General features: G+C 47.0%; 1 protein-coding gene across 1 annotated transcript; it reads right to left on the bottom strand.

Moving 5' to 3' along the window:
- Window positions 1-8,436: 8,436 nt before the first annotated feature.
- Window positions 8,437-12,212, bottom strand: LOC119321732 (protein SAR DEFICIENT 1-like). The gene is made up of 7 exons (XM_037595290.1): window positions 12,094-12,212; window positions 11,404-11,479; window positions 10,536-10,588; window positions 9,607-10,121; window positions 9,268-9,428; window positions 8,995-9,186; window positions 8,437-8,916 (listed from the first exon to the last, which is right to left on the bottom strand). Exons 1-7 carry the CDS (start codon window positions 12,210-12,212, stop codon window positions 8,536-8,538), a joined length of 1,497 nt encoding a protein of 498 aa, XP_037451187.1. The 3' UTR covers window positions 8,437-8,535.
- Between the last annotated feature and the right edge of the window lie 8,175 nt (window positions 12,213-20,387).

Consider the following 20,387-nt stretch of genomic DNA (forward strand, 5'->3'; position numbering starts at 1 on the left):
CGGAACACAAGAGACCGAAAGGTCGAGCATGAGTCGTATAGTAGATACGATCAACATGAAGATGTTCACCGATGATGACTAGTCCGTCTCACGTGATGATCGGACACGGCCTAGCTGACTCGGATCATGTAATCACTTAGATGACTAGAGGGATGTCTATCTGAGTGGGAGTTCATAAGATGAACTTAATTATCCTGAACATAGTCAAAAGCCCTTTTGCAAATTATGTCATAGCTCGCGCTTTAGTTCTACTGTTTTAGATATGTTCCTAGAGAAAATATAGTTGAAAGTTGACAGTAGCAATTATGCAGACAGTAGAAGGCTTATGTCCTTAATGCACCGCTCGGTGTGCTGGACCTCGAACGTGGTCTGTGGATGTTGCGAACATATGACATACACATTTTGATGACTAAGTGATAGTTCAGTGGGGAATGTTAAACGGTTTAGAATTGAGGCACCGAAGACGTTTTTGAAACGTCACGGAACATATGAGATGTTTTGAGGGCTGAAATTGGGATTTCAGGCTCGTGTCTACGTCAAAGAGGTATAAGACTTCCGACGAGTTTTCTAGCCTAAGGGAGTAGATCTCAATCGTTGAGCTTGTACTCAGATTGTCTGGGTACAACAATCACTTGAATCGAGTGGGAGTTAATCTTCCAGATTAGCTAGTGATGTTTCTCCAAAGACATTGCCACCAAGCTACTAGAGCTTCATGATGAACTATAACATAACAGGGATAATATGATGATCCTTGAGCTATTCGCAATGTTCGACACCGCGAATGTAGAAATCAAGAAGGAGCATCAATTGTTGATGGTTAGTGAAACCACTAGTTTCAAGAAGGGCAAGGGCAAGAAGGGGTACTTCATGAAACGGCAAATCAGTTGCTGCTCTAGTGAAGAAACCCAAGGTTGAACCCAAACCCGAGACTAAGTGCTTCTGTAATGAGAGGAATGGACATTGAAGCAGAACCACCCTAGATACTTGGTAGATAAGAAGGCTGGCAAGGTCGATAGAAGTATATTGGATATACATTATGTTAATGTGTACTTTACTAGTACTCCTAGTAGCACCAGGGTATTAGATACAGGTTCGGTTGCTAAGTGTTAGTAACTCGAAATAAAAGCTACGGAACAAACGGAGAATAGCTAAAGATGAGATGACGATAGATGTTGGAAGTGTTTCCAAGGTTGATGTGATCAAACATCGCACGCTCCCTCTACCATCAAGATTGGTATTAAACCTAAATAATTGTCATTTGGTGTTTGCGTTGAGCATAGACATGATTGGATTATGTCTATCGCAATACGGTTATTCATTTAAAAAGAATAATGGTTGCTCTGTTTATTTGAATAATACCTTCAATGGTCTTGCACCTAAAAGAATGGTTTATAGAATCTTGATCGTAGTGATACACATTTTCATGCCAAAAGATATAAGATAGTAATGATAGTACCACTTACTTGTGGCACTGCCATGTAAGTCATATTGGTATAAAAACGCATGAAGAAGCTCCATGTTGATGGATCTTTGGACTCACTCGTTTTGAAAAGTTTGGGACATGTGAACCATGTCTATTGGTATATACGCATGGAGAAACTCCATGCAGATGGATCGTTTGGACTCACTTGATTTTGAATCACTTGAGATATGCAAATCATACCACATGGGCAAGATGACTGAAAAGCCTCGTTTTCAGTAAGATGGAACAAGATAGCAACTTGTTGGAAGTAACACATTTTTTATGTGTGCAGTCCAATGATTGCCGAGGCATGCAGTGAATATCGTTATGTTCTTACTTCACAGATGATTCGAGTAGATGTTGAGTATATTTACTTGATGAAACACAAGTCTGAATTATTGAATGGTTCAAGTAATTTCAGAGTGAAGTTGAAGATCATCGTGACAAGAGGATAAAATGTCTATGATATGAACATAGAGATGAGTATCTGAGTTATGAGCTTTGGCACGCAATTAAGACACTGTGGAAATTGTTTCACAATTAATACCGCCTGGAACACCATAGTGTGATGGTGTGTCTGAACATCATAGTTGCACCCTATTGGATATGGTGCGTACCATGATGTCTCTTATTGAATTACCACTATCGTTCATGGGTTAGGCATTAGAAACAACCGCACTCACTTTAATAGGGCACCACGTAATTCCGTTGAGACGACACCGTTTGAACTATGGTTTGGAGAAACCTGAGTTGTCGTTTCTTAAAAGTTTGGGGCTGCGACGCTTATGTGAAAAGGTTTCAGGTTGATAAGCTCGAACCCAAAGCGGATAAAATGCATCTTCATAGGACACCCAAAACAGTTGGGTATACCAACTAATTCAGATCCGAAAGCAATAGGTATTGTTTCTTGAATCGGGTCCTTTCTCGAGGAAAAGTTTGTCTCGAAAATTTGAGTGGGAGGATGGTGGAGACTTGATATGGTTATTGAACCGTCATTACAATTAGTGTGTAGCAGGGCACAGGAAGTTGTTCCTATGGCACCTACACCAATTGAAGTAGAAGCTTATGATAGTGATCATGAAACTTCGGATCAAGTCACTACCGTACCTCGTAGGGTGACGAGGATGCGTACTACTTCAGAGCGGTACAGTAATCCTGTCTTGAAGGTCATGTTGCTAGACAACAATGAACCTACGAGCTATGGAGAAGCAATGGTGGGCTCATATTCCAACAAATGGTTAGAAGCCATGAAATTCGAGATAGGATCCACGTATCAGAACAAAGCATGGACTTTGTTGGACTCGCCCGTTGATCGGCAAGCCATTGAGATAAATGGATCTTTAAGAAGAAGACGGACGTGAACGGTAATGTCACTGTCTGTGAAGCTCGACTTGTGGCGAAGAGTTTTTCACAAGTTCAAGGAGTTGACTACGATGAGATTTTCTCATCCGTAGCGATGCTTAAGTCCGTCGGAATCATGTTAGCATTAGCTGCATTTATGAAATCAACCAATTGGATGTCAAAACGAGTTTCCTTACCAGTTTTTGTAAGGGAAGGTTGTATGTGATACAATCAGAAAGGTTTGTCGATCCTAAGGATGCTAAAAGGTATGATAGCTCCAGCGATCCATCTAAGGACTGGAGTAAGCATCTCAGAGTTGGAATGTACGCTTTGATGGAATGATCAAAGATTTTGGGTTTGTACAAAGTTTATGAGAAACTTGTATTTCCAAAGAAGTGAGTAGGAGCACTATAGAATTTCTGATAAGTATATGTTGTTGACATATTGTTGATCAGAAATGATGTAGAATTTCTGGAAAGCATATAGGGTTATTTGAAAAGTGTTTTTCAATGGAAAACCTGGATTAAGCTACTTGAACATTGAGCATCAAGATCTATGAGGATAGATCAAAAACGCTAAATGGTACTTTCAAATGAGCACATACCTTGACATGATCTTGAAGGTGTTCAAGATGGATCAGTCAAAGAAGGAGTTCTTGCCTGAGTTGTAAGGTATGAAGTTAAGAGTTAAATCTCGACTACGGCAGAAGAGAGAGAAAGGACGAAGGTCGTCCCCTATGCTTCAGACGTAGGCTCTATAGTATGCTATGCTGTGTACCGCACCGGAAGTGTGCCTTGCCATGAGTCAGTCAAGGGGTACAAGAATGATCCAGGAATGGATCATTGGACAACGGTCAAAATTGTCCTTGGAGTAAATAAGGACATGTTTCTCAATTATGGAGGTGATAAAGAATTTGGCATAAAGGGTTACGTCGATGCAAGCTTTAACACCTATCGAGTGACTCTGAGTAGCAAACCGGATACGTATAGTGGAGCAACCATTTGGAATAACTCCAAGTGGAGCGTGGAAGCAGTATTTACAATATGACCTAGAGATTTGCGAAATACATACGGATCTGAATGTTGCAGACCCATTGACAAAAACCTCTCTCACAAGCAAAACATGATCAAACCCCAGAACACATTGAGTCTTAATCACATGGTGATGTGAACTAGTTTAGTGACACTAGTAAACTCTTTGGATGTTGGTCACATGGTGATGTGACATATCAGTGTTAATCACATGGCGATGTGAACTAGATTATTGACTCTAGTGCAAGTGGGAGACTGTTGGAAATATGCCCTAGAGGCAATAATAAATTAGTTATTATTATTATATTTCCTTGTTCATGATAATCGTTTATTATCCATGCTATAATTGTATTGATAGGAAACTCAGATACATGTGTGTGTACATAGACAACACCATATCCCTAGTAAGCCTCTAACTGACTAGCTCGTTGATCAATAGATGGTTATAGTTTCCTGACCATGGACATTGGATGTCGTTGATAACGGGATCACATCATTAGGAGAATGATCTGATGGATAAGACCCAATCCTAAGCCTAGCACAAAGATCGCATAGTTCATATGCTAAAGCTTTTCTAATGTCAAGTATCATTTCCTTAGAGCATGAGATTATGCAACTCCCGGATACCGTAGGAATGCTTTGGGTGTACCAAACGTCACAACGTAACTGGGTGGCTATAAAGGTACACTACGGGTATCTCCAAAAGTGTCTGTTGGGTTGGCATGAATCGAGACTGGGATTTGTCACTCCGGTTGACGGAGAGGTATCTCTGGGCCCACTCGGTAGGACATCATCATGATGTGCACAATGTGACCAAGGGGTTGATCACGGGATGATGTGTTACGGAACGAGTAAAGAGACTTTCCGGTAACGAGATAGAACAAGGTATCGGCATACCGACGATCAAATCTCGGGCAAGTATAATACAGCTAGACAAAGGGAATTGTATACGGGATCGACTGAGTCCTTGACATCGTGGTTCATCCGATGAGATCATCGTGGAACATGTGGGAGCCAACATGGGTATCCAGATCCCGCTGTTGGTTATTGACCGGAGAACATCTCGGTCATGTCTGCATGGTTCCCGAACCCGTAGGGTCTACACACTTAAGGTTCGATGATGCTAGGGTTATAGGGAATAGATATACGTGGTTACCGAATGTTGTTCGGAGTCCCGGATGAGATCCCGGACGTCAAGAGGAGTTCCGGAATGGTCCGGAGGTAAAGATTTATATATGGAAAGTTGTTGTTCGGGTTCCGGGAAATGTTCGGGTTTTTTTGGTATTGTACCGGGAAGCTTCCAGAAGGTTCCGGAGGATTCCGGAGGGGTCCGGAGGTCCGGAAATTGTTCCACCACGTCCAATACAGCAGCATGGGCTGTAAGGGGCGCCTTAGCCTTAATGGGCCAGGGGCACCAGCCCCCCAAGGCCCATGCGCATGGGAGAGGGGAAACCCTAAGGGGGAGGGCCTCCACTTGACTTGGGAGGCACTCCTCCCCCCCTTGGCCGCCGCCCCAACCCTAGATGGGATCTAAGGGGGTCGGCCCCCTTCTCTCTCCAACTATAAATAGTGGAGGGGTGGGAGGGCAGCCGCACCCCAAGTTCTGGCGCAGCCCTCCCCCTCTCCCAAGTACTCCTCTCCCGCGGTGCTTGGCGAAGCCCTGCATGATTGCCACGCTCCTCCACCACCACCACGCCGTTGTGCTGCTGCTGGATGGAGTCTTCCCTCTCTCCTTTCTGGATCAAGGCATGGGAGACATCATCGGGCTGTACGTGTGTTGAACGCGGAGGTGCCGTCCGTTCGGCACTAGGATCTCCGGTGATTTGGATCACGACGAGTACGACGCCTTCAACCCCGTTTTCTTGAACGCTTCCGCTTAGCGATCTACAAGGGTATGTAGATGCACTCTCCTTCCCCTCATTGCTGGTTTCTCCATAGATAGTCTTGGTGACTCGTAGGAAAATTTTGAATTTCTGCTACGTTCCCCAACACAACGAGCTAGTCAACTAGAGGCTCACTAGGGACATGTTGTGGTCTATGTATTCACACATGTATCACTGTTTCCGGTTAATACAATTATAGCATGAACAATAGACAATTATCATGAACAAGGAAATATAATAATAATCATTTTATTATTGCCTCTAGGGCATATTTCCAACAGGGAATCCTACTAGGACTCCCCAGTCCAAGTAGGATTCCCCTCCTCTTTCCTATTCCTAGTAGGAGAAGGAGGGAAGGAGGAAGAGGGGAGAAGGAAGGAGGGGGGCTCCGCCCCCTCCTACTCCAATTCGGACCAGCCCATGGGGGGGGGCGGACACCCCTTGAGCCCCTTCTCTCCTTCCTCATATGGCCCATTAAGGCCCATTACTTCCCCCGGCGAATTCCCGTAACTCTCCGGTACTCCAAAAAATACCCGAATCACTCGGAACCTTTCCGACGTCCGAATATAGCCTTCAAATATATCGATCTTTACGTCTCGACCATTTCGAGACTCCTCGTCACGTCCGTAATCTCATCCGGTACTCCAAACAAACTTCGGTCATCAAATCACGTAACTCATCATAATACAAATCGTCATCGAACGTTAAGCGTGCGGACCCTATGGGTTCGAGGACTATGTAGACATGATCGAGACACATCTCCGGTCAATAACCAATAGAGGAACCTGGATGCTCATATCGGTTCCTACATATTGTACGAAGATCTTTATCGGTCAAACCGCATAACAACATACGTTGTTCCCTTTGTCATCGGTATGTTACTTGCCCGAGATTCGATCGTTGGTATCATCATACCTAGTTCAATCTCGTTACCGGATAGTCTCTTTACTCGTTCCGTAATACTTCATCCCGCAACTAACTCATTAGTCACAATTCTTGCAAGGCTTATAGTGATGTGTATTACCGAAAGGGCCCAGAAATACATCTCTGAAACACGGAGTGACAAATCCTAATCTCGATCTATGCCAACCCAACAAACACCTTCGGAGACACCTGTAGAGCACCTTTATAATCACCCTTTTATGTTGTGATGTCTGATAGCACACAAAGTGTTCCTACGGTATTCGGGAGTTGCATAATCTCATAGTCTGAGGAACTTGTATAAGTCATGAAGAAAGCAGTAGCAATGAAACTGTAACGCTCACAATGCTAAGCTAACGGATGGGTCATGTTCATCAATCATTCTCCTAATGATGTGATCCCGTTCATCAAATGACAACACATGTCTATGGTTAGGAAACATAACCATCTTTGATTAACGAGCTAGTCAAGTAGAGGCATACTATGGACACTATGTTTTGTCTATCTATTCACACATGTACTAAGTTTACGGTTAATACAATTCTAGCATGAATAATAAACATTTATCATGAAATAAGGAAATAAATAATAACTTTATTATTTCCTCTAGGGCATATTTCCTTCAGAAGACTGGAATGAAAAATTACCGGGATGTGGGTGGGGACGGTATCGAGTGGAGCATTGGGGCAGCAGCGCGGCGGGGGTGCAAGGAGGATCAGGATCTGGCCGGTGAACCTCCTCCTCTCCGACGGAATCTGGCAGGTGAACCGGCCCCAGCGCCACCTTCCAATGGGGAGTAGAGTCGGCAGACGTAGCTCACGTGCTCACCGTGGGAGCGAAGATGAGGTCCTAGAGCGGCTCATAGAGAACCGGCGGTGTAGCACGTCGAGGAGATGGGAGGGGTGCCATGGCCACAACAATTGGCTGTGGAGGAGTCTCTCTGTAGGAACCCTAGGTAGAGGAGAATCGGTGATGAAGGGATCCGCGATGGCGAATAAAGCGAGCGCAGCCTCGTTCGTCCAATTTTTTGTGTGCGAGGGTGGCTTCGTCTGGTTTTTTCTCTACGTGGCCGTCCTCTGGTTTTGTTTCGTTTGTGCTAGGGATCTTTACATGCTGTGAGGGGATTACGTGCAAGGTGGGAGGAGGACGAAAAAACCAACAAAGGTGGGAGGTGGGACGAAAAAACCCCGAAACGGTGGCTTCGATGGTTGTGTTTTTTCCTAGTGGAGCTAAGTATGGAAGGGGATCAGTGGGAGAAATAAATCAGAGACGGAGGTGATTTGTTTGGAAGGTGATATCACGTATATGGTATTATTTTTGAATTCTTAATTACCAAATATTTCTATGATTGAATTGAATCAAGCACGAATAAATGGAAGGAGTATCACACGTGATTCACTTTTAAGTGCAAAGAAGAAAAATTAACGTGGGAGGGATAGAGAAGGTGAGACAAAAAAACCAGCGAAATAAAACGGTTGAAAGTGGTGGGACGAAAATAAACCATGGATACTATTCAACCAAGTCAGACATTAGGAGTAGAGATAATTGGCATGGACTTCGTGTCCTAGGCCATAGACGGATAGGTGCGCCTTGGTGGCCCGCGGCTTTGTGACCTTAAGACTTTGCGCCAACAATCTAACCGCCGAAGTAAATCTTATGTTTCTTATCCATCTCCCTTTAATCATTTACTACCTTGCAAATAAAATTCCATACCTTTATTTGGATAGACTGCATTTCGGGTGTTCTTAGAGAAGAGCTAAATTTCCAACTAATGATATAATCTCTATTCACCCCCATCTAGATGCAATACTAGATCCTTCAATATTATTTACACATTTCTCGTTCGTAATGGATCACGAGCATACAACCAATATTACCACAAAAATATAGAGGAAAATTAATCAACTTGATCCCAACAACCGAGGTTTGTAGAGTTGTTCCAGGTGAAGCGGTCATCATCAACGGCTAAGCTTGGGATCCAGTAAATAGCATCACTTGTTGGAATAGCCAATGCAGAATCTAAGGAGTTATTGCTATTAGTCACCATCGCAACACCAGAGGTTGCTGTTCTAGAACCCATCTTGTTTAGATACTCGGCATTTTGAGACCCTGAGCTGATCATGCTTTCATTACTCGCCGGTGTGCATGATGAACTAGGCTTTTCCTCGGGAAATGACGTCAAACCTTCATATGCAGCAAGTGCCATCTCATTTGCCACCACTTCCTCCAATTGATCCCATTGCTCGTATGCCATGGAGGCCAATTGATTCACTTGGGCCTGCAGTTAAGACGAACAAGGCAAAGCTAAGTGATGACCAAGTTCATATTGCCATAAACTGATTTACGGATGAGGTACCTTATGTTCCTGGTGTAGTTGTTGCAAAGAGCATGTCTGGTCTCCAATTCTGGCTGCCAAAATCTCTCCTATGGGGCTGAATATAATAACATCACACCCTTCAGATTTGAAAACATAGCATTTCCCTCCCATACTACACGTTTTTGCATGATTGAGTGTTGTCCTCCATTGCCGATCTGACATGCCAACGAGCTGAAAATTTGCAACAGATAATAAAAAACAATACTATGAAAATGTAGTACCTGTATAGTTTGAAATATATATGATGCTTACGTTTTGTAGCTTATCAGGATCTATGGTGTGAAGTTTCAAGAAGTCCTGGACGTTCTTGATCCCCTCGGACTCCAGTCTCTTATCAATTGGCCCATCTTTTCCAATGTTTTTGAGTCTCCATATATTGTCAGTAAGGGTTGGAGGATAATGCTTCTTGTACACTAGTAAACAAGGTAAATGTATTTTAATGTAATATTTACTATTTTACTCCACACATATATATGGTAGGGAATATGATATGGAGGAACTAACAGAAAGAGGCTACGTGCAGTCATGAAAGTCACATCCAACATAAACCATTGATCTTAAAGATTGGCTAACCAAGAGAATCAAACTTACATTCGCCTCGATGATCTTTCACTGTGAAGCTTTCACTCAATGCCTCTTGAATCCTTGGCCCATAATAGCTAGTTGCCATGACGCGCACACCAATTCGGAACCTCCTACTCCTTATCCAACTTGAATTGTCAGTGAAAGCCACATCCTCTATCACAGCCACTCCTTGATTGTTCATTGCTACATTGAGTGTACTACCTACAAGCAGTGGTCTCCTACCCTCTCTGGCCTTCACGATTGCAGCGTTGAACTGATCATTTGTCCACACCATGTCGTCTTCACATCTGAAATCGCCATCTAGGACAAGTACCTCTAGCTTCATTGTTGAAGAGCCTTGGTTAGTGTTTGTTTCTGTGATACGATGGTTGGTTCTAGTGTCTATAAGCCAGATTTCAATGGCGTTCTTTGCAGCATCAACAAGCTTGTTGTTGGTGAAGATCGGTAGCATGAGCTTCTTTGCAAAGGAAAGCCTCAACCTAGGCGGGACATCGACTTGTTGGATGGGTAAAGGAAGAGACCTGGTGAATGATGGTTGATTTTATCATATAGATATTGCAATCCGATGCCACCGAAAAATTTGATGGAACTATTACATGCATATAATTAATCTTGCTGGAAACCTTTTTCATCGTCAAACTTTTTTTTCTTCCAATATGTGATCTCAAAGAGTAATATTTAGAGTGTTGCTTCTTATATGTGATATTTGAAAAAAAAAGTAGCTCAATGGTGTTAAATTAAGGATAGAGCTCTATGAATATAATGCAACCTATTACTTTGTAGAATATGGCTGCATGTATTGACTGCAAATATAGTGTGAACAAAGGACATACTGTGTCAAGAATGACAGTATTGTGTAAAAAAAAAGATAGTATATGAACTAAGCAACTGAATACTAGTAGCTCACGATGTAAAAGACAGTAAATATATTATACCTGTATGGTAAGTGATCATGCTGATAAAAGATGTTCTGAATTTCCTCCCGTACCTAAATGTTAACATGAATAGACACTTAAATATTGCAGTCTAAGCTACTGACGACCGATACTACAACTTAAGGAAACGAAATACATCAGAAATTTGCCAATTCATAAGCAGTTGCTCGCATAAATATTAGGATCAATATTTGTGTAAATGGACTGGATATTTTTGTTATCAGTCATGCAAGAGTGTATGCACCGTAGCTCTTTTCATGCGACCGTGCACTACAGCATATTATGAACAAGCTGAGGCTGAACACAATTTTTCTACTTCTTGGCGGACCTTTTTCTATCTTATTCTTCCTATACTGGTGTGTACTTCTCGGTGAACTTGTTTGTCATTTTTCTCTGCACTTCTGGGTGTGGTCTGTACACACTTTCCGTGATGGAAGATCTGTACCCCCCGATTCTACACTTCCATTACCAGAACGTCCGCAAGTTTACACCATATGTTAAGTTACCAGAACGTCCCCGACCATACTGTTATTCCTCCCCCTTGTAGGTACAATTCAACTATTAACGGGCATCTAAATTTGGTGGTTTGTTGTGATTTGTGTTTGCACCTACACCATGGAATCTAGCTCACTGGAGTAACTAATCTTTATTTTGTCAAAATTTATTGTTACACCTATCCCTTTTAGAAAAGTGATAGGAATTCGCTATTTCGGAAAATTATCATAATATCAAACAGAGATATAGAAGATTTAATTAATATCTACGCATATATAGAAGTTTGATTTAGTGCATAGTTAATTTGATTCTTCAATAAAAAGTAGGCCAAAAAAAGTGAGACTAAATAAATATATAGGGTTCTGAATCTTACCACCCTACGAATAACCGGTTCCAAACCAAACACAATTTGTTGGATAGTGTCTGCTGTGACGGCTCTTCTCACGACGCTGCAAACATGGTCCAGGAAAACTAAAGTAAATATGAAGTTCTTTTTTTGCGGAAAAAGGCATATACAAAGTTGATTAGCTATCTGGAAAAATACACGTGCAAAGCCTGGCATATGGATATGTAGAACGTCTGCGCGTAGAGCATATCATTGGTAACTAAGCTATAAAGTTAACTAAGACAGAGATCTTAGATGGGTTATAATTCTTACTACTACAAACTAGCTTGGGTTTCAGTGAATCTAAATTCTGATTTCATCAGTTTTACAAGAGTTGATGCCTGAGATAATTATTAATACATGTATGTAGCTATTATATAAGCTCATGTAGTATTTTCATCTCTTGACCCAAAGATTCTGTTATTAATAACAGGTATCAATTCAGCAAATAAAAGGAGAACAATCGGCTGATCAAATCTATCATTACCCGCAAAAAAGAAGATCAAATTAATCTATCCTTAATATATGCAGTTGGGTCGATCCAAAGGAAGCAAGAAACAAACATATATGTAGTTGCTAGCTAGGAAGAAAGAAGTCAAACCACCAAATATATAGCTAGGTCAAGTAAACTGAAAATCATTTCAAAACACGACGATAGAGTCAAGTGAAGAGACTAACGATCTGAAGGAGACCGGGGTCGCCGGCCGTATCCGCCTCGCGCCGTGCCGTTGCTGCTGATCGTCACCTCCGCTGCCCTGCTCGTCATCTTCTTCGGCCCGCGGCCTTCGCACAGACATCTTAGCTAGTCTAGATCTCTAACGATCAAAAGAGAGAAACGAGGAAGAGCCGAAGAGCTAGCAGATCGATGAAGCTGGCTGCTAGCTAGCTGCAGGCAGCTAGGGAGAGAGAGAAGCAACACGGAGGAAGGAGGCACCAGAGGCAATGGGATGCTCGAAAGGAATGCAGCCTGAAGCCGTATATATAGCCCTAGCCTGCTAGGCCTACGTAGAGAAATTGCTGCGAGTTTTTGTCGTCGCCACAAAATTAAACAACTGCGGTGCCACACGACGACAGAATGCGCCTCGCAGACTCCGGGAAGGTGGCCCGAAGCTATAGCTAGTAGCGCATCGCACTGTTCATGTGTGAGCAAGCTAGCCAGATTGATTTCAGTGCACGCACCAGCCTCCCGGGCGGCGGCAACAGTGCGTGGGGTGCTGCGCGTCGATCGGCAAAGCGTACGTGGAGCAACGCAAAGTCTTTGCTTGGGTTGGTGCAGGGGCAACTTCTCGGCCATGACGAAGAAGACTTGCTCTAGTCGTCTCGTGACTCGTCGGTCGGTCGTGCATGTACATACGCGTACCAGACCATGACCGGAAAGGAGCTGGAAATCAACGCGACCGGGCCGGGATTCCGTCTTCTGTTCGATGGCAGCATACGTGTGCAGGGAGACTTTCATATTACTGTACTACTACTATTTCCATGAGCGTTCCTTCGAAGATCCAGAGAAGTTAAGGCCAGCTATCGGCTACAGCCGTCCGTCACCTTGTGCACGCGCACGTACCCATCGAGCCCAGGAGGCCACACCTTCCAAAAAAGTACCACCAAAGGACACCTTCCAAAAGCCGCCACCTTTTTAGTGCCACTACCACCATGATAGCATCGAAATTACGGCTAGCTTCTCAGAGGCATTTAGCCGTTATAGTTTAGCAGGTACTACGTAGCAAGCTCTAGCTAGCTAGCTGGATCGACTGGAATCAACTTAAGCATTTTGGAAGCTGGCTTAGCTGAACTTCATGCCGTTTTCTGTCGTTGCCGGATCGAGCACGAGAGAGAGAGGAGGACAAGCTAACGAACGAGAGAGAGGGAGGAATTTTGCGCTGTGCAACTTCACAGCTTTTCTGCGTTTCTTTCTCTTCTTGTTATTCTGTTACAACAGAAGCCACCCCAGCTCTCTCACTCCCGGCGGGATCGCCACGATCCGTGATGGCCGCGCCATCCCACGACCGCGTATCATAGCGATCGAGTCCCACCAGGAGAGGAGCCAGGGTATAAGGAAAAACAAGAGAACGTCGAGGAGATCGTGCGTACGTGCACTGGACTCCCGCGACTACGTGCATGTGCTGGTCACATCACCACGCACACACATTATTCGAACAGAAAAGCAAAACCTAGTCTACACAACCATGCAACGAGCGAGCTTAAGCCAACACTTCTCCCCCTTAAGATCGGAGTGCTTTGCTGATCTCCATGATCCCGAGCTTCTGCCGCATCTCCACGAAACGCACACGCCCGAGCGCCTTGGTCAGCACATCAGCCAGCTGGTAGTCTGTCCGGACATGATCGACCTCCACCTGATCTTGCTCAATGCACTCTCTGATGAAATGGTATTTGACATCTATGTGCTTGCTGCGATCATGGTGGACAGGATTCTTTGCCAAAGCAATGGCTGATTTGTTGTCGACCAAGAGTTTGAACTTAGTTGGCTCTTCTCCTTTCATCTCACAAAGAAGTCTGCTCAGCCAAAGGCCCTGACAGGTTGCCACCGCGGCAGCCACATACTCGGCCTCACATGAGCTGATTGCCACTACCTTTTGTTTCTGAGATGTCCAAGAGATGGGGTTCTCTCCAAGGAAGAACACATTGCCTGATGTGCTCTTGCGATCTCCCTGATCACCTGCATGATCACTGTCGCTGTACCCCAGCAGCACGCCACTTCCTCCACGCACATAACGGCAGCCATAGTTTAGAGTTCCCTGAATGTATCTGAGAATTTGTTTCACTGCCGCCCAGTGTGTTGTGGTTGGCCTCTCCATAAATCTGCTGACAATGCCAACAGCGTATGTGATATCTGGTCTTGTATGTACCAGGTATCTTAGGATTCCAATTACGCTGCGGTACAGGGATTGATCTACAGCCCTGCCTTCATCTTCTTTCTTTAGTTTCAGCCTGCACTCCATGGGTGTCTGACTCTGGTTGCAGTCACTCATTCCTGCCAGCTCCAGAATCCTTTCTGCATAGCCACGCTGACTCAAGGTAATTGCTCCCTCAGTTTGCGCTACTTCAATGCCCAGGTAGTAGCTGAGTAGTCCAAGATCAGTCATCTTGAAAAGTTTCTGCATCTGTTCCTTGAACTCCAGTATGTGAGCTGCATCAGTGCCTGTGATGATGAGATCATCGACGTACACACCCACAATCAGAAACGAGTGTGCGTCGCCGCATCTGTAGACCGCATGCTCCAGCGGGCTTCTGCTGAAACCGAGTGCGCCGAGGGTGTGATCCAGTTTGGCATACCATGCCCTCGGGGCTTGCCGCAAACCATAGAGGGCCTTGCTCAGTTTCAGAACATGAGATTCCTTCCCAGCTACTGTGTATCCTGGTGGCTGTGACACATACACCTCTTCGCCCAGCTCTCCATTGAGAAATGCAGACTTGACGTCCATATGGTGTACTTCCCATCCAGAGTGCGCGGCCAGAGCCAGGAACAAACGCACCGTCTCCATGCGTGCCACGGGCGCAAACACTTCTTCGAAGTCTATCCCTTCTCTCTGAGCGTATCCCTTTGCGACTAGACGAGCCTTGTGCTTGAGAATCTTTCCTTCTGGATCACGCTTGACCTTGTAAACCGACTTGAGGCCGATTGCCTTGTGCCCTTGAGGAAGCGAGGTCAGCTCCCAGGTGCCGCTCTCGGCGATTGAATCCATCTCAGCATCCATAGCATGCTTCCATGCCGCGTCCTCAAGTGCATCAACAATGTTGGCCGGTTCCTCGGCACTCAACAGACACTGCTCCATTGCCTCTCGTACGGCCTCCCCCTCTGTCTCATCCATGATGCATGAGATGCAACGATAACGGATGTCGCCGGTGTCCACATCTCTGCGGTTTTCGTCGTGACTGGGTGGAGTCGCCCAGTGAATGTCTCTGCCAAGAGTGCTGGGCATGGTCGTTGTGGACGCAGACGCCGTGGGCGTGCTCGCCGTGGGTGTGCCAACTGATGCAGGGATCGGGGTCGATGGTGATGGAGGTGCTGGTGGTGTCGTGCTCCGTGGCATTGGGGATGCCGTATCCATCCCAGTGTCCCGCTCCTGGGTGCCGTGCTCCGTGGTGTAGACCACGGTGAACGTCGCCGGCGCCGGTGCGTCCGCAGCCGCGCCTTGAGTTCGCCACGCCCAGGGCCTGTTTTCTTCAAACATTGCATCACGAGTTACTCGTACCTTGTTGGCTGCAGGATCATAGACGCGATAGGCCTTGGACCCATCTTCGTACCCGACGAACACCATCGGCGTCGAGCGATCGCTCAGCTTGGAGATGCCTGGCCCGACGCTCTTGACGTGCACCGTGCACCCGAACGTGCGCAGGTGGTGCACCGCGGGCTTACGGCCGTGCCACGCCTCGTAAGGAGTGACACCATCGAGGCTCCTGGTCGGCGCGCGATTCAGAAGATACACCGCCGTTCGCACGGCCTCTCCCCAGAACAGCGCCGGCATGCCCATGCTCTTTATCATGCACCGTGCCATCTCCACCACCGTCTAGTTTCAACGCTCGACCACCCCATTCTGTTGTGGGGAGTACGGTGCGGTGGTGTAGTGTTGGATGCCACGCTGCTCACAGTAGCCTCTGAATTTGGCGGAGTTGAACTTGCCGCCGCGGTCTGACCTGAATGCCAGTAGCTTGCACTGGCCCTTCGCCTCCGCCGTGGCCTGGATCTTTCTGAAGCGGTCGTACGCCTCGTCTTTGGATTTCAGAAGCTCAAGCCACATATATCGACTGAAATCATCGACCACCAGCAAGAAGTACCTGTTACCTCCTGGCGTTGTGGGCTCGATGGGGCCGCAGAGATCGGTGTGAACGAGCTCCAGGCCGCGCTCTGCACGGTGCGCGCTGGCCTGCGGGAACGGCGTGCGGTGCTGCTTTCCCAAGGTACAGCCGTCGCAATACTCCTCCACACGATCGATCACGGGCATGCCCCGCACCATTTCCTTGGACCCCATGGCCCGGAGCGCGTGAAAGTGGAGATGCTCCATGCGTGTGTGCCATCTCCAGGCCTCGTCGTCTCCGACCGCCATCAGGCACGCCGGCGCGTCCACTGCCAGGACTCCGGTGTACAGACGATTGGTTGAACGCTTGATGCGCGCTAGTACGCGCTGCGACGGATCGTGGACCGCCATCACTCCGTCCCTGATGTCGATGACACAGCCGGCCTCGTCAAGCTGCCCTACAGAGACAATGTTGGTGCGCAGGCTTGGTATGAAGAAGACGCCGGTGAGGGCACGCTGGCCTCCGCTCTGGCAACGAAACACCACCGTGCCTCGCCCGCGTATCGCCACCGCGGATCCGTCGCCAAACCTCACCATGCCACGGACGGTCTCATCTAGTGTCGAGAGCACGCGCCTGTCGCCTGTCATGTGGCTGCTGGCCCCGGTGTCGAAGAACCACACACCGTCCGGTGAAGGGACGGGCAGGACCTTTTCCTCGTTGGGGTACACTTCTTGGGGTGCGACAAGTTGCAATGCATCGCCGGTGGTGACCACGGCCATGTAGAGGCCCTGATCATGCTCTGCGTCGACCTGTGCCAGGTTCGCTTGCTCCGGCTTGCCCTTCTGCTCCTGCTCGCGGAGCCATGTGCGGCACTCCTTCTTCCAATGCCCCGGAATACCGCAATGGTGACACTTGCCCTTTTTCCTCTTGCCACTGGATCCGCCGGAGCCGCCTGCTTCGGCGTTGCCCGGCGCGGACTTGCCACCGCCCTGCCCCTTGGGCTTAGCAGGCCACTTACCCTTTCCGGTGTGGCCGCCGCCGCCGCCGCCTGACGACGACCCTCCGCCGCCGCCCACCTTCTCGCGGGCCAGCCACTCCTCATAAGTGAGCAAGAGGCGCCCGGTGTTCTGTGCTCCGTCGTCGAGCTCGTAATGGTCCTCACAGGCGGAGAGGCGGCCGACAAGCTCCTCAATGGTCATGGTTTTCAGGTCAATGAGAGACTCGATCGCCATGGCCATCGGGCGGTACCGCCGCGGCACCACGCGGAGGAATTTCTGCACGGCCTTGTGCTCGGTGACGGGGTCGCCGTACAGATCCAGATCGGCGATGAGGGCCGAGAGGCGCAGCCCGAAATCTTCGACGGTCTCCCCGTCCTTGAACTTGAGGTCCTCGAACTCACGCCGCCGGACCTGCGCCTTGGCCTCGCGGGCGTGCTCGCTGCCCATCCGCATGGTCTTGATGGTTTCCCACGCGATCTTCGCCGTGTCCTTTGCGGCCAGCACGCGGAGCATCTCCGGCGGAACGCCGGTGAGGATGATCTGTAGAGCGCGCCAGTTGTCGTTGTCGTCGGCGTCGTCGTCGGTCACCGCGGCCCAGACGCGGGCGACCTGCAACTTAACTTGCATCAACAGCGCCCACTCTTGATAATTCGTGCGCGTGAGCATCATCGACGCGCCCGTCTCCTCGCGCACGACGCGCTCCACCACGCGGAACTCGCCGCTGCCGCTGCCCGTGAGGCGCGCGACCGGCGCCTTGGACGAAGGAGACTGCTTCGGCGATCTAGCGCCGCCGCCCTTGCCCTTTCCGTCCGACTCGTCGCCAGACATGACCACATCGGATCAAACACCGCCGCCGCTCCGAGGATCGAACACCCTGGGGCTCTGATGCCAATTGTCGTTGCCGGATCGAGCACGAGAGAGAGAGGAGGACAAGCTAACGAACGAGAGAGAGGGAGGAATTTTGCGCTGTGCAACTTCACAGCTTTTCTGCGTTTCTTTCTCTTCTTGTTATTCTGTTACAACAGAAGCCACCCCAGCTCTCTCACTCCCGGCGGGATCGCCACGATCCGTGATGGCCGCGCCATCCCACGACCGCGTATCATAGCGATCGAGTCCCACCAGGAGAGGAGCCAGGGTATAAGGAAAAACAAGAGAACGTCGAGGAGATCGTGCGTACGTGCACTGGACTCCCGCGACTACGTGCATGTGCTGGTCACATCACCACGCACACACATTATTCGAACAGAAAAGCAAAACCTAGTCTACACAACCATGCAACGAGCGAGCTTAAGCCAACATTTTCTACGCACCTTCCCAACTCGATCGTGCGACAGATCGGCTCTAGGTGTCATCTGTCCCACTCAAGTAATTGTTGGGATGTGCCTAATGATGTCTGCGGTCGCGTAGAACCGGAGTCTTGGCAAATGCCAGATGTGTGGGTTTCACCCTAGTCCATTGTTTCGGTATCGGGTGCCCCACACCGGCCTTCCTTGTTGTTGAGGCGGGCGTTCTACGCGAATATGGTTTTGGTTTGTGGAGATATCCATGCTACAATCGTATGCGTGGATGACTATCTTTGGGTGTGTACACCATTGATGGGGACGGAATTTTCAATATCATCATGTCGGGGACAGGTAGGTACATTAACACAAAACCAAATTTTCTCTATCGGGGACTGAAGGAACATGTTGTTACTAAAGAACATGGGATTACCCCTTGACACACCGATTCACAGCGGGAACGGAGTTGATGCAGTGCATCGGTGCAGCTATAGTCAAACATTTGGTTCCTTCGAGCCGTACATGTGTAGTCCTATCTACATATACATGGCGAGGCGTCCTGTGAAGGGTTGCTAGATCCGGGCAAAGGACTCGAACGCGAGTTGATGATGGCTAGGGTTTCCAAAACCCTTTATTAGGTGTGCAACCAATCGATCGAGCAGCAAGAGACCCTTCATCTATCCGCACTACTCCATTTATACAAGTGTCCGTAAGTGGGCTGAGACTCAATGCCCTAGCAGACTTTAGTACTTGTATCCACTCCGATCTATCCTGAGTTGGTTCCGTCCCATAAGTGTGTGATATAGGTTCATGATCACCTACAGGGGCAGACCTACGTTATTCTACAAGGGTGCACTGGACACCCCGTAGGCCCGTACAAATGTATTTTTCAATGGCACAACCAATAATTAGTGTTATGACACCCCAAAAACAATAGTTATACAAACTATGGCAACTAAGTGGGCACCTGGTAATTTTGTAGGTCCTCCACTGATCACTTAAACATGTCATGTTAGTCCGAGTAACTCTTACTCAATTTTTGAGTGTCTAGTTGTACCCAAGTTACTCTTACTTGAGTCCTGACTTACTCTAACTCGGACAATAGTTGGTAGCGTCTCTTATCAAAGCGTGCCAACTCCCAAGTGCTCACAATGTCACACCAACGAACCTCACAATGCATCATATGTACCATCCTCGTTGCCTCAAGATATATGTTGATGAACCAAAGGCGAGTATTTGTCATCCTTGTTGGTTGGCTCAACCTCTCTTCTAGAACATGTGATACAAATTTGTGATCACGTTAGCTCTTAACCTTAGCCTTATGACAATCCATTCCAAATTTGATCACTTGAGAGGGAAGAGAGACATTTGACAATTCAAAAGGGTAAATCTCGTCTTGATCGACCATACCGCATAGTAGGTTTCACCAAAATGTTAAAACCACCTCTATAACATCTTAGTTACAGAGTAGTCCTTGCTCTATCCAACGGGCTAAAACGTTCCAATCTGTGCAATTGTGTTTTGAACTTACAAGTTGCACCCATAACTGTTTCTCACTTCTTACTGCATGTACCTTTGTCCGTTAGAGATTATGGTTAGCTCTTGAATAAATTAATTGACACGTTCATGAATCATGTTGGGTTTTGGATCCTAGATCTAGAAATTTTACAAGGAATTGATCCATGATTCATTTGGTTCCTGAGTCGTATCAAGAAGTTTGTATATGAATCCATCGTAGAGATACATTGATGGAACTTTTGCTCGGTGAAAATCTTCATGGAACCAAAGTTCCATGAATGTATCTTTATATATGTTTTAGTAGTATAAAGCATAATCCCATTCTTGGATTTGTTCTAGAATTTGTGCTCATTGTACATGATCTTTGGAACAAAACTTGTGTTCAACCAACATGATCTCTAAGAGCATTTCCAGCGATAGC

The sequence above is a fragment of the Triticum dicoccoides genome, chromosome 6B (assembly GCF_002162155.2).
Source record: "Triticum dicoccoides isolate Atlit2015 ecotype Zavitan chromosome 6B, WEW_v2.0, whole genome shotgun sequence".
NCBI lineage: Eukaryota > Viridiplantae > Streptophyta > Magnoliopsida > Poales > Poaceae > Triticum > Triticum dicoccoides.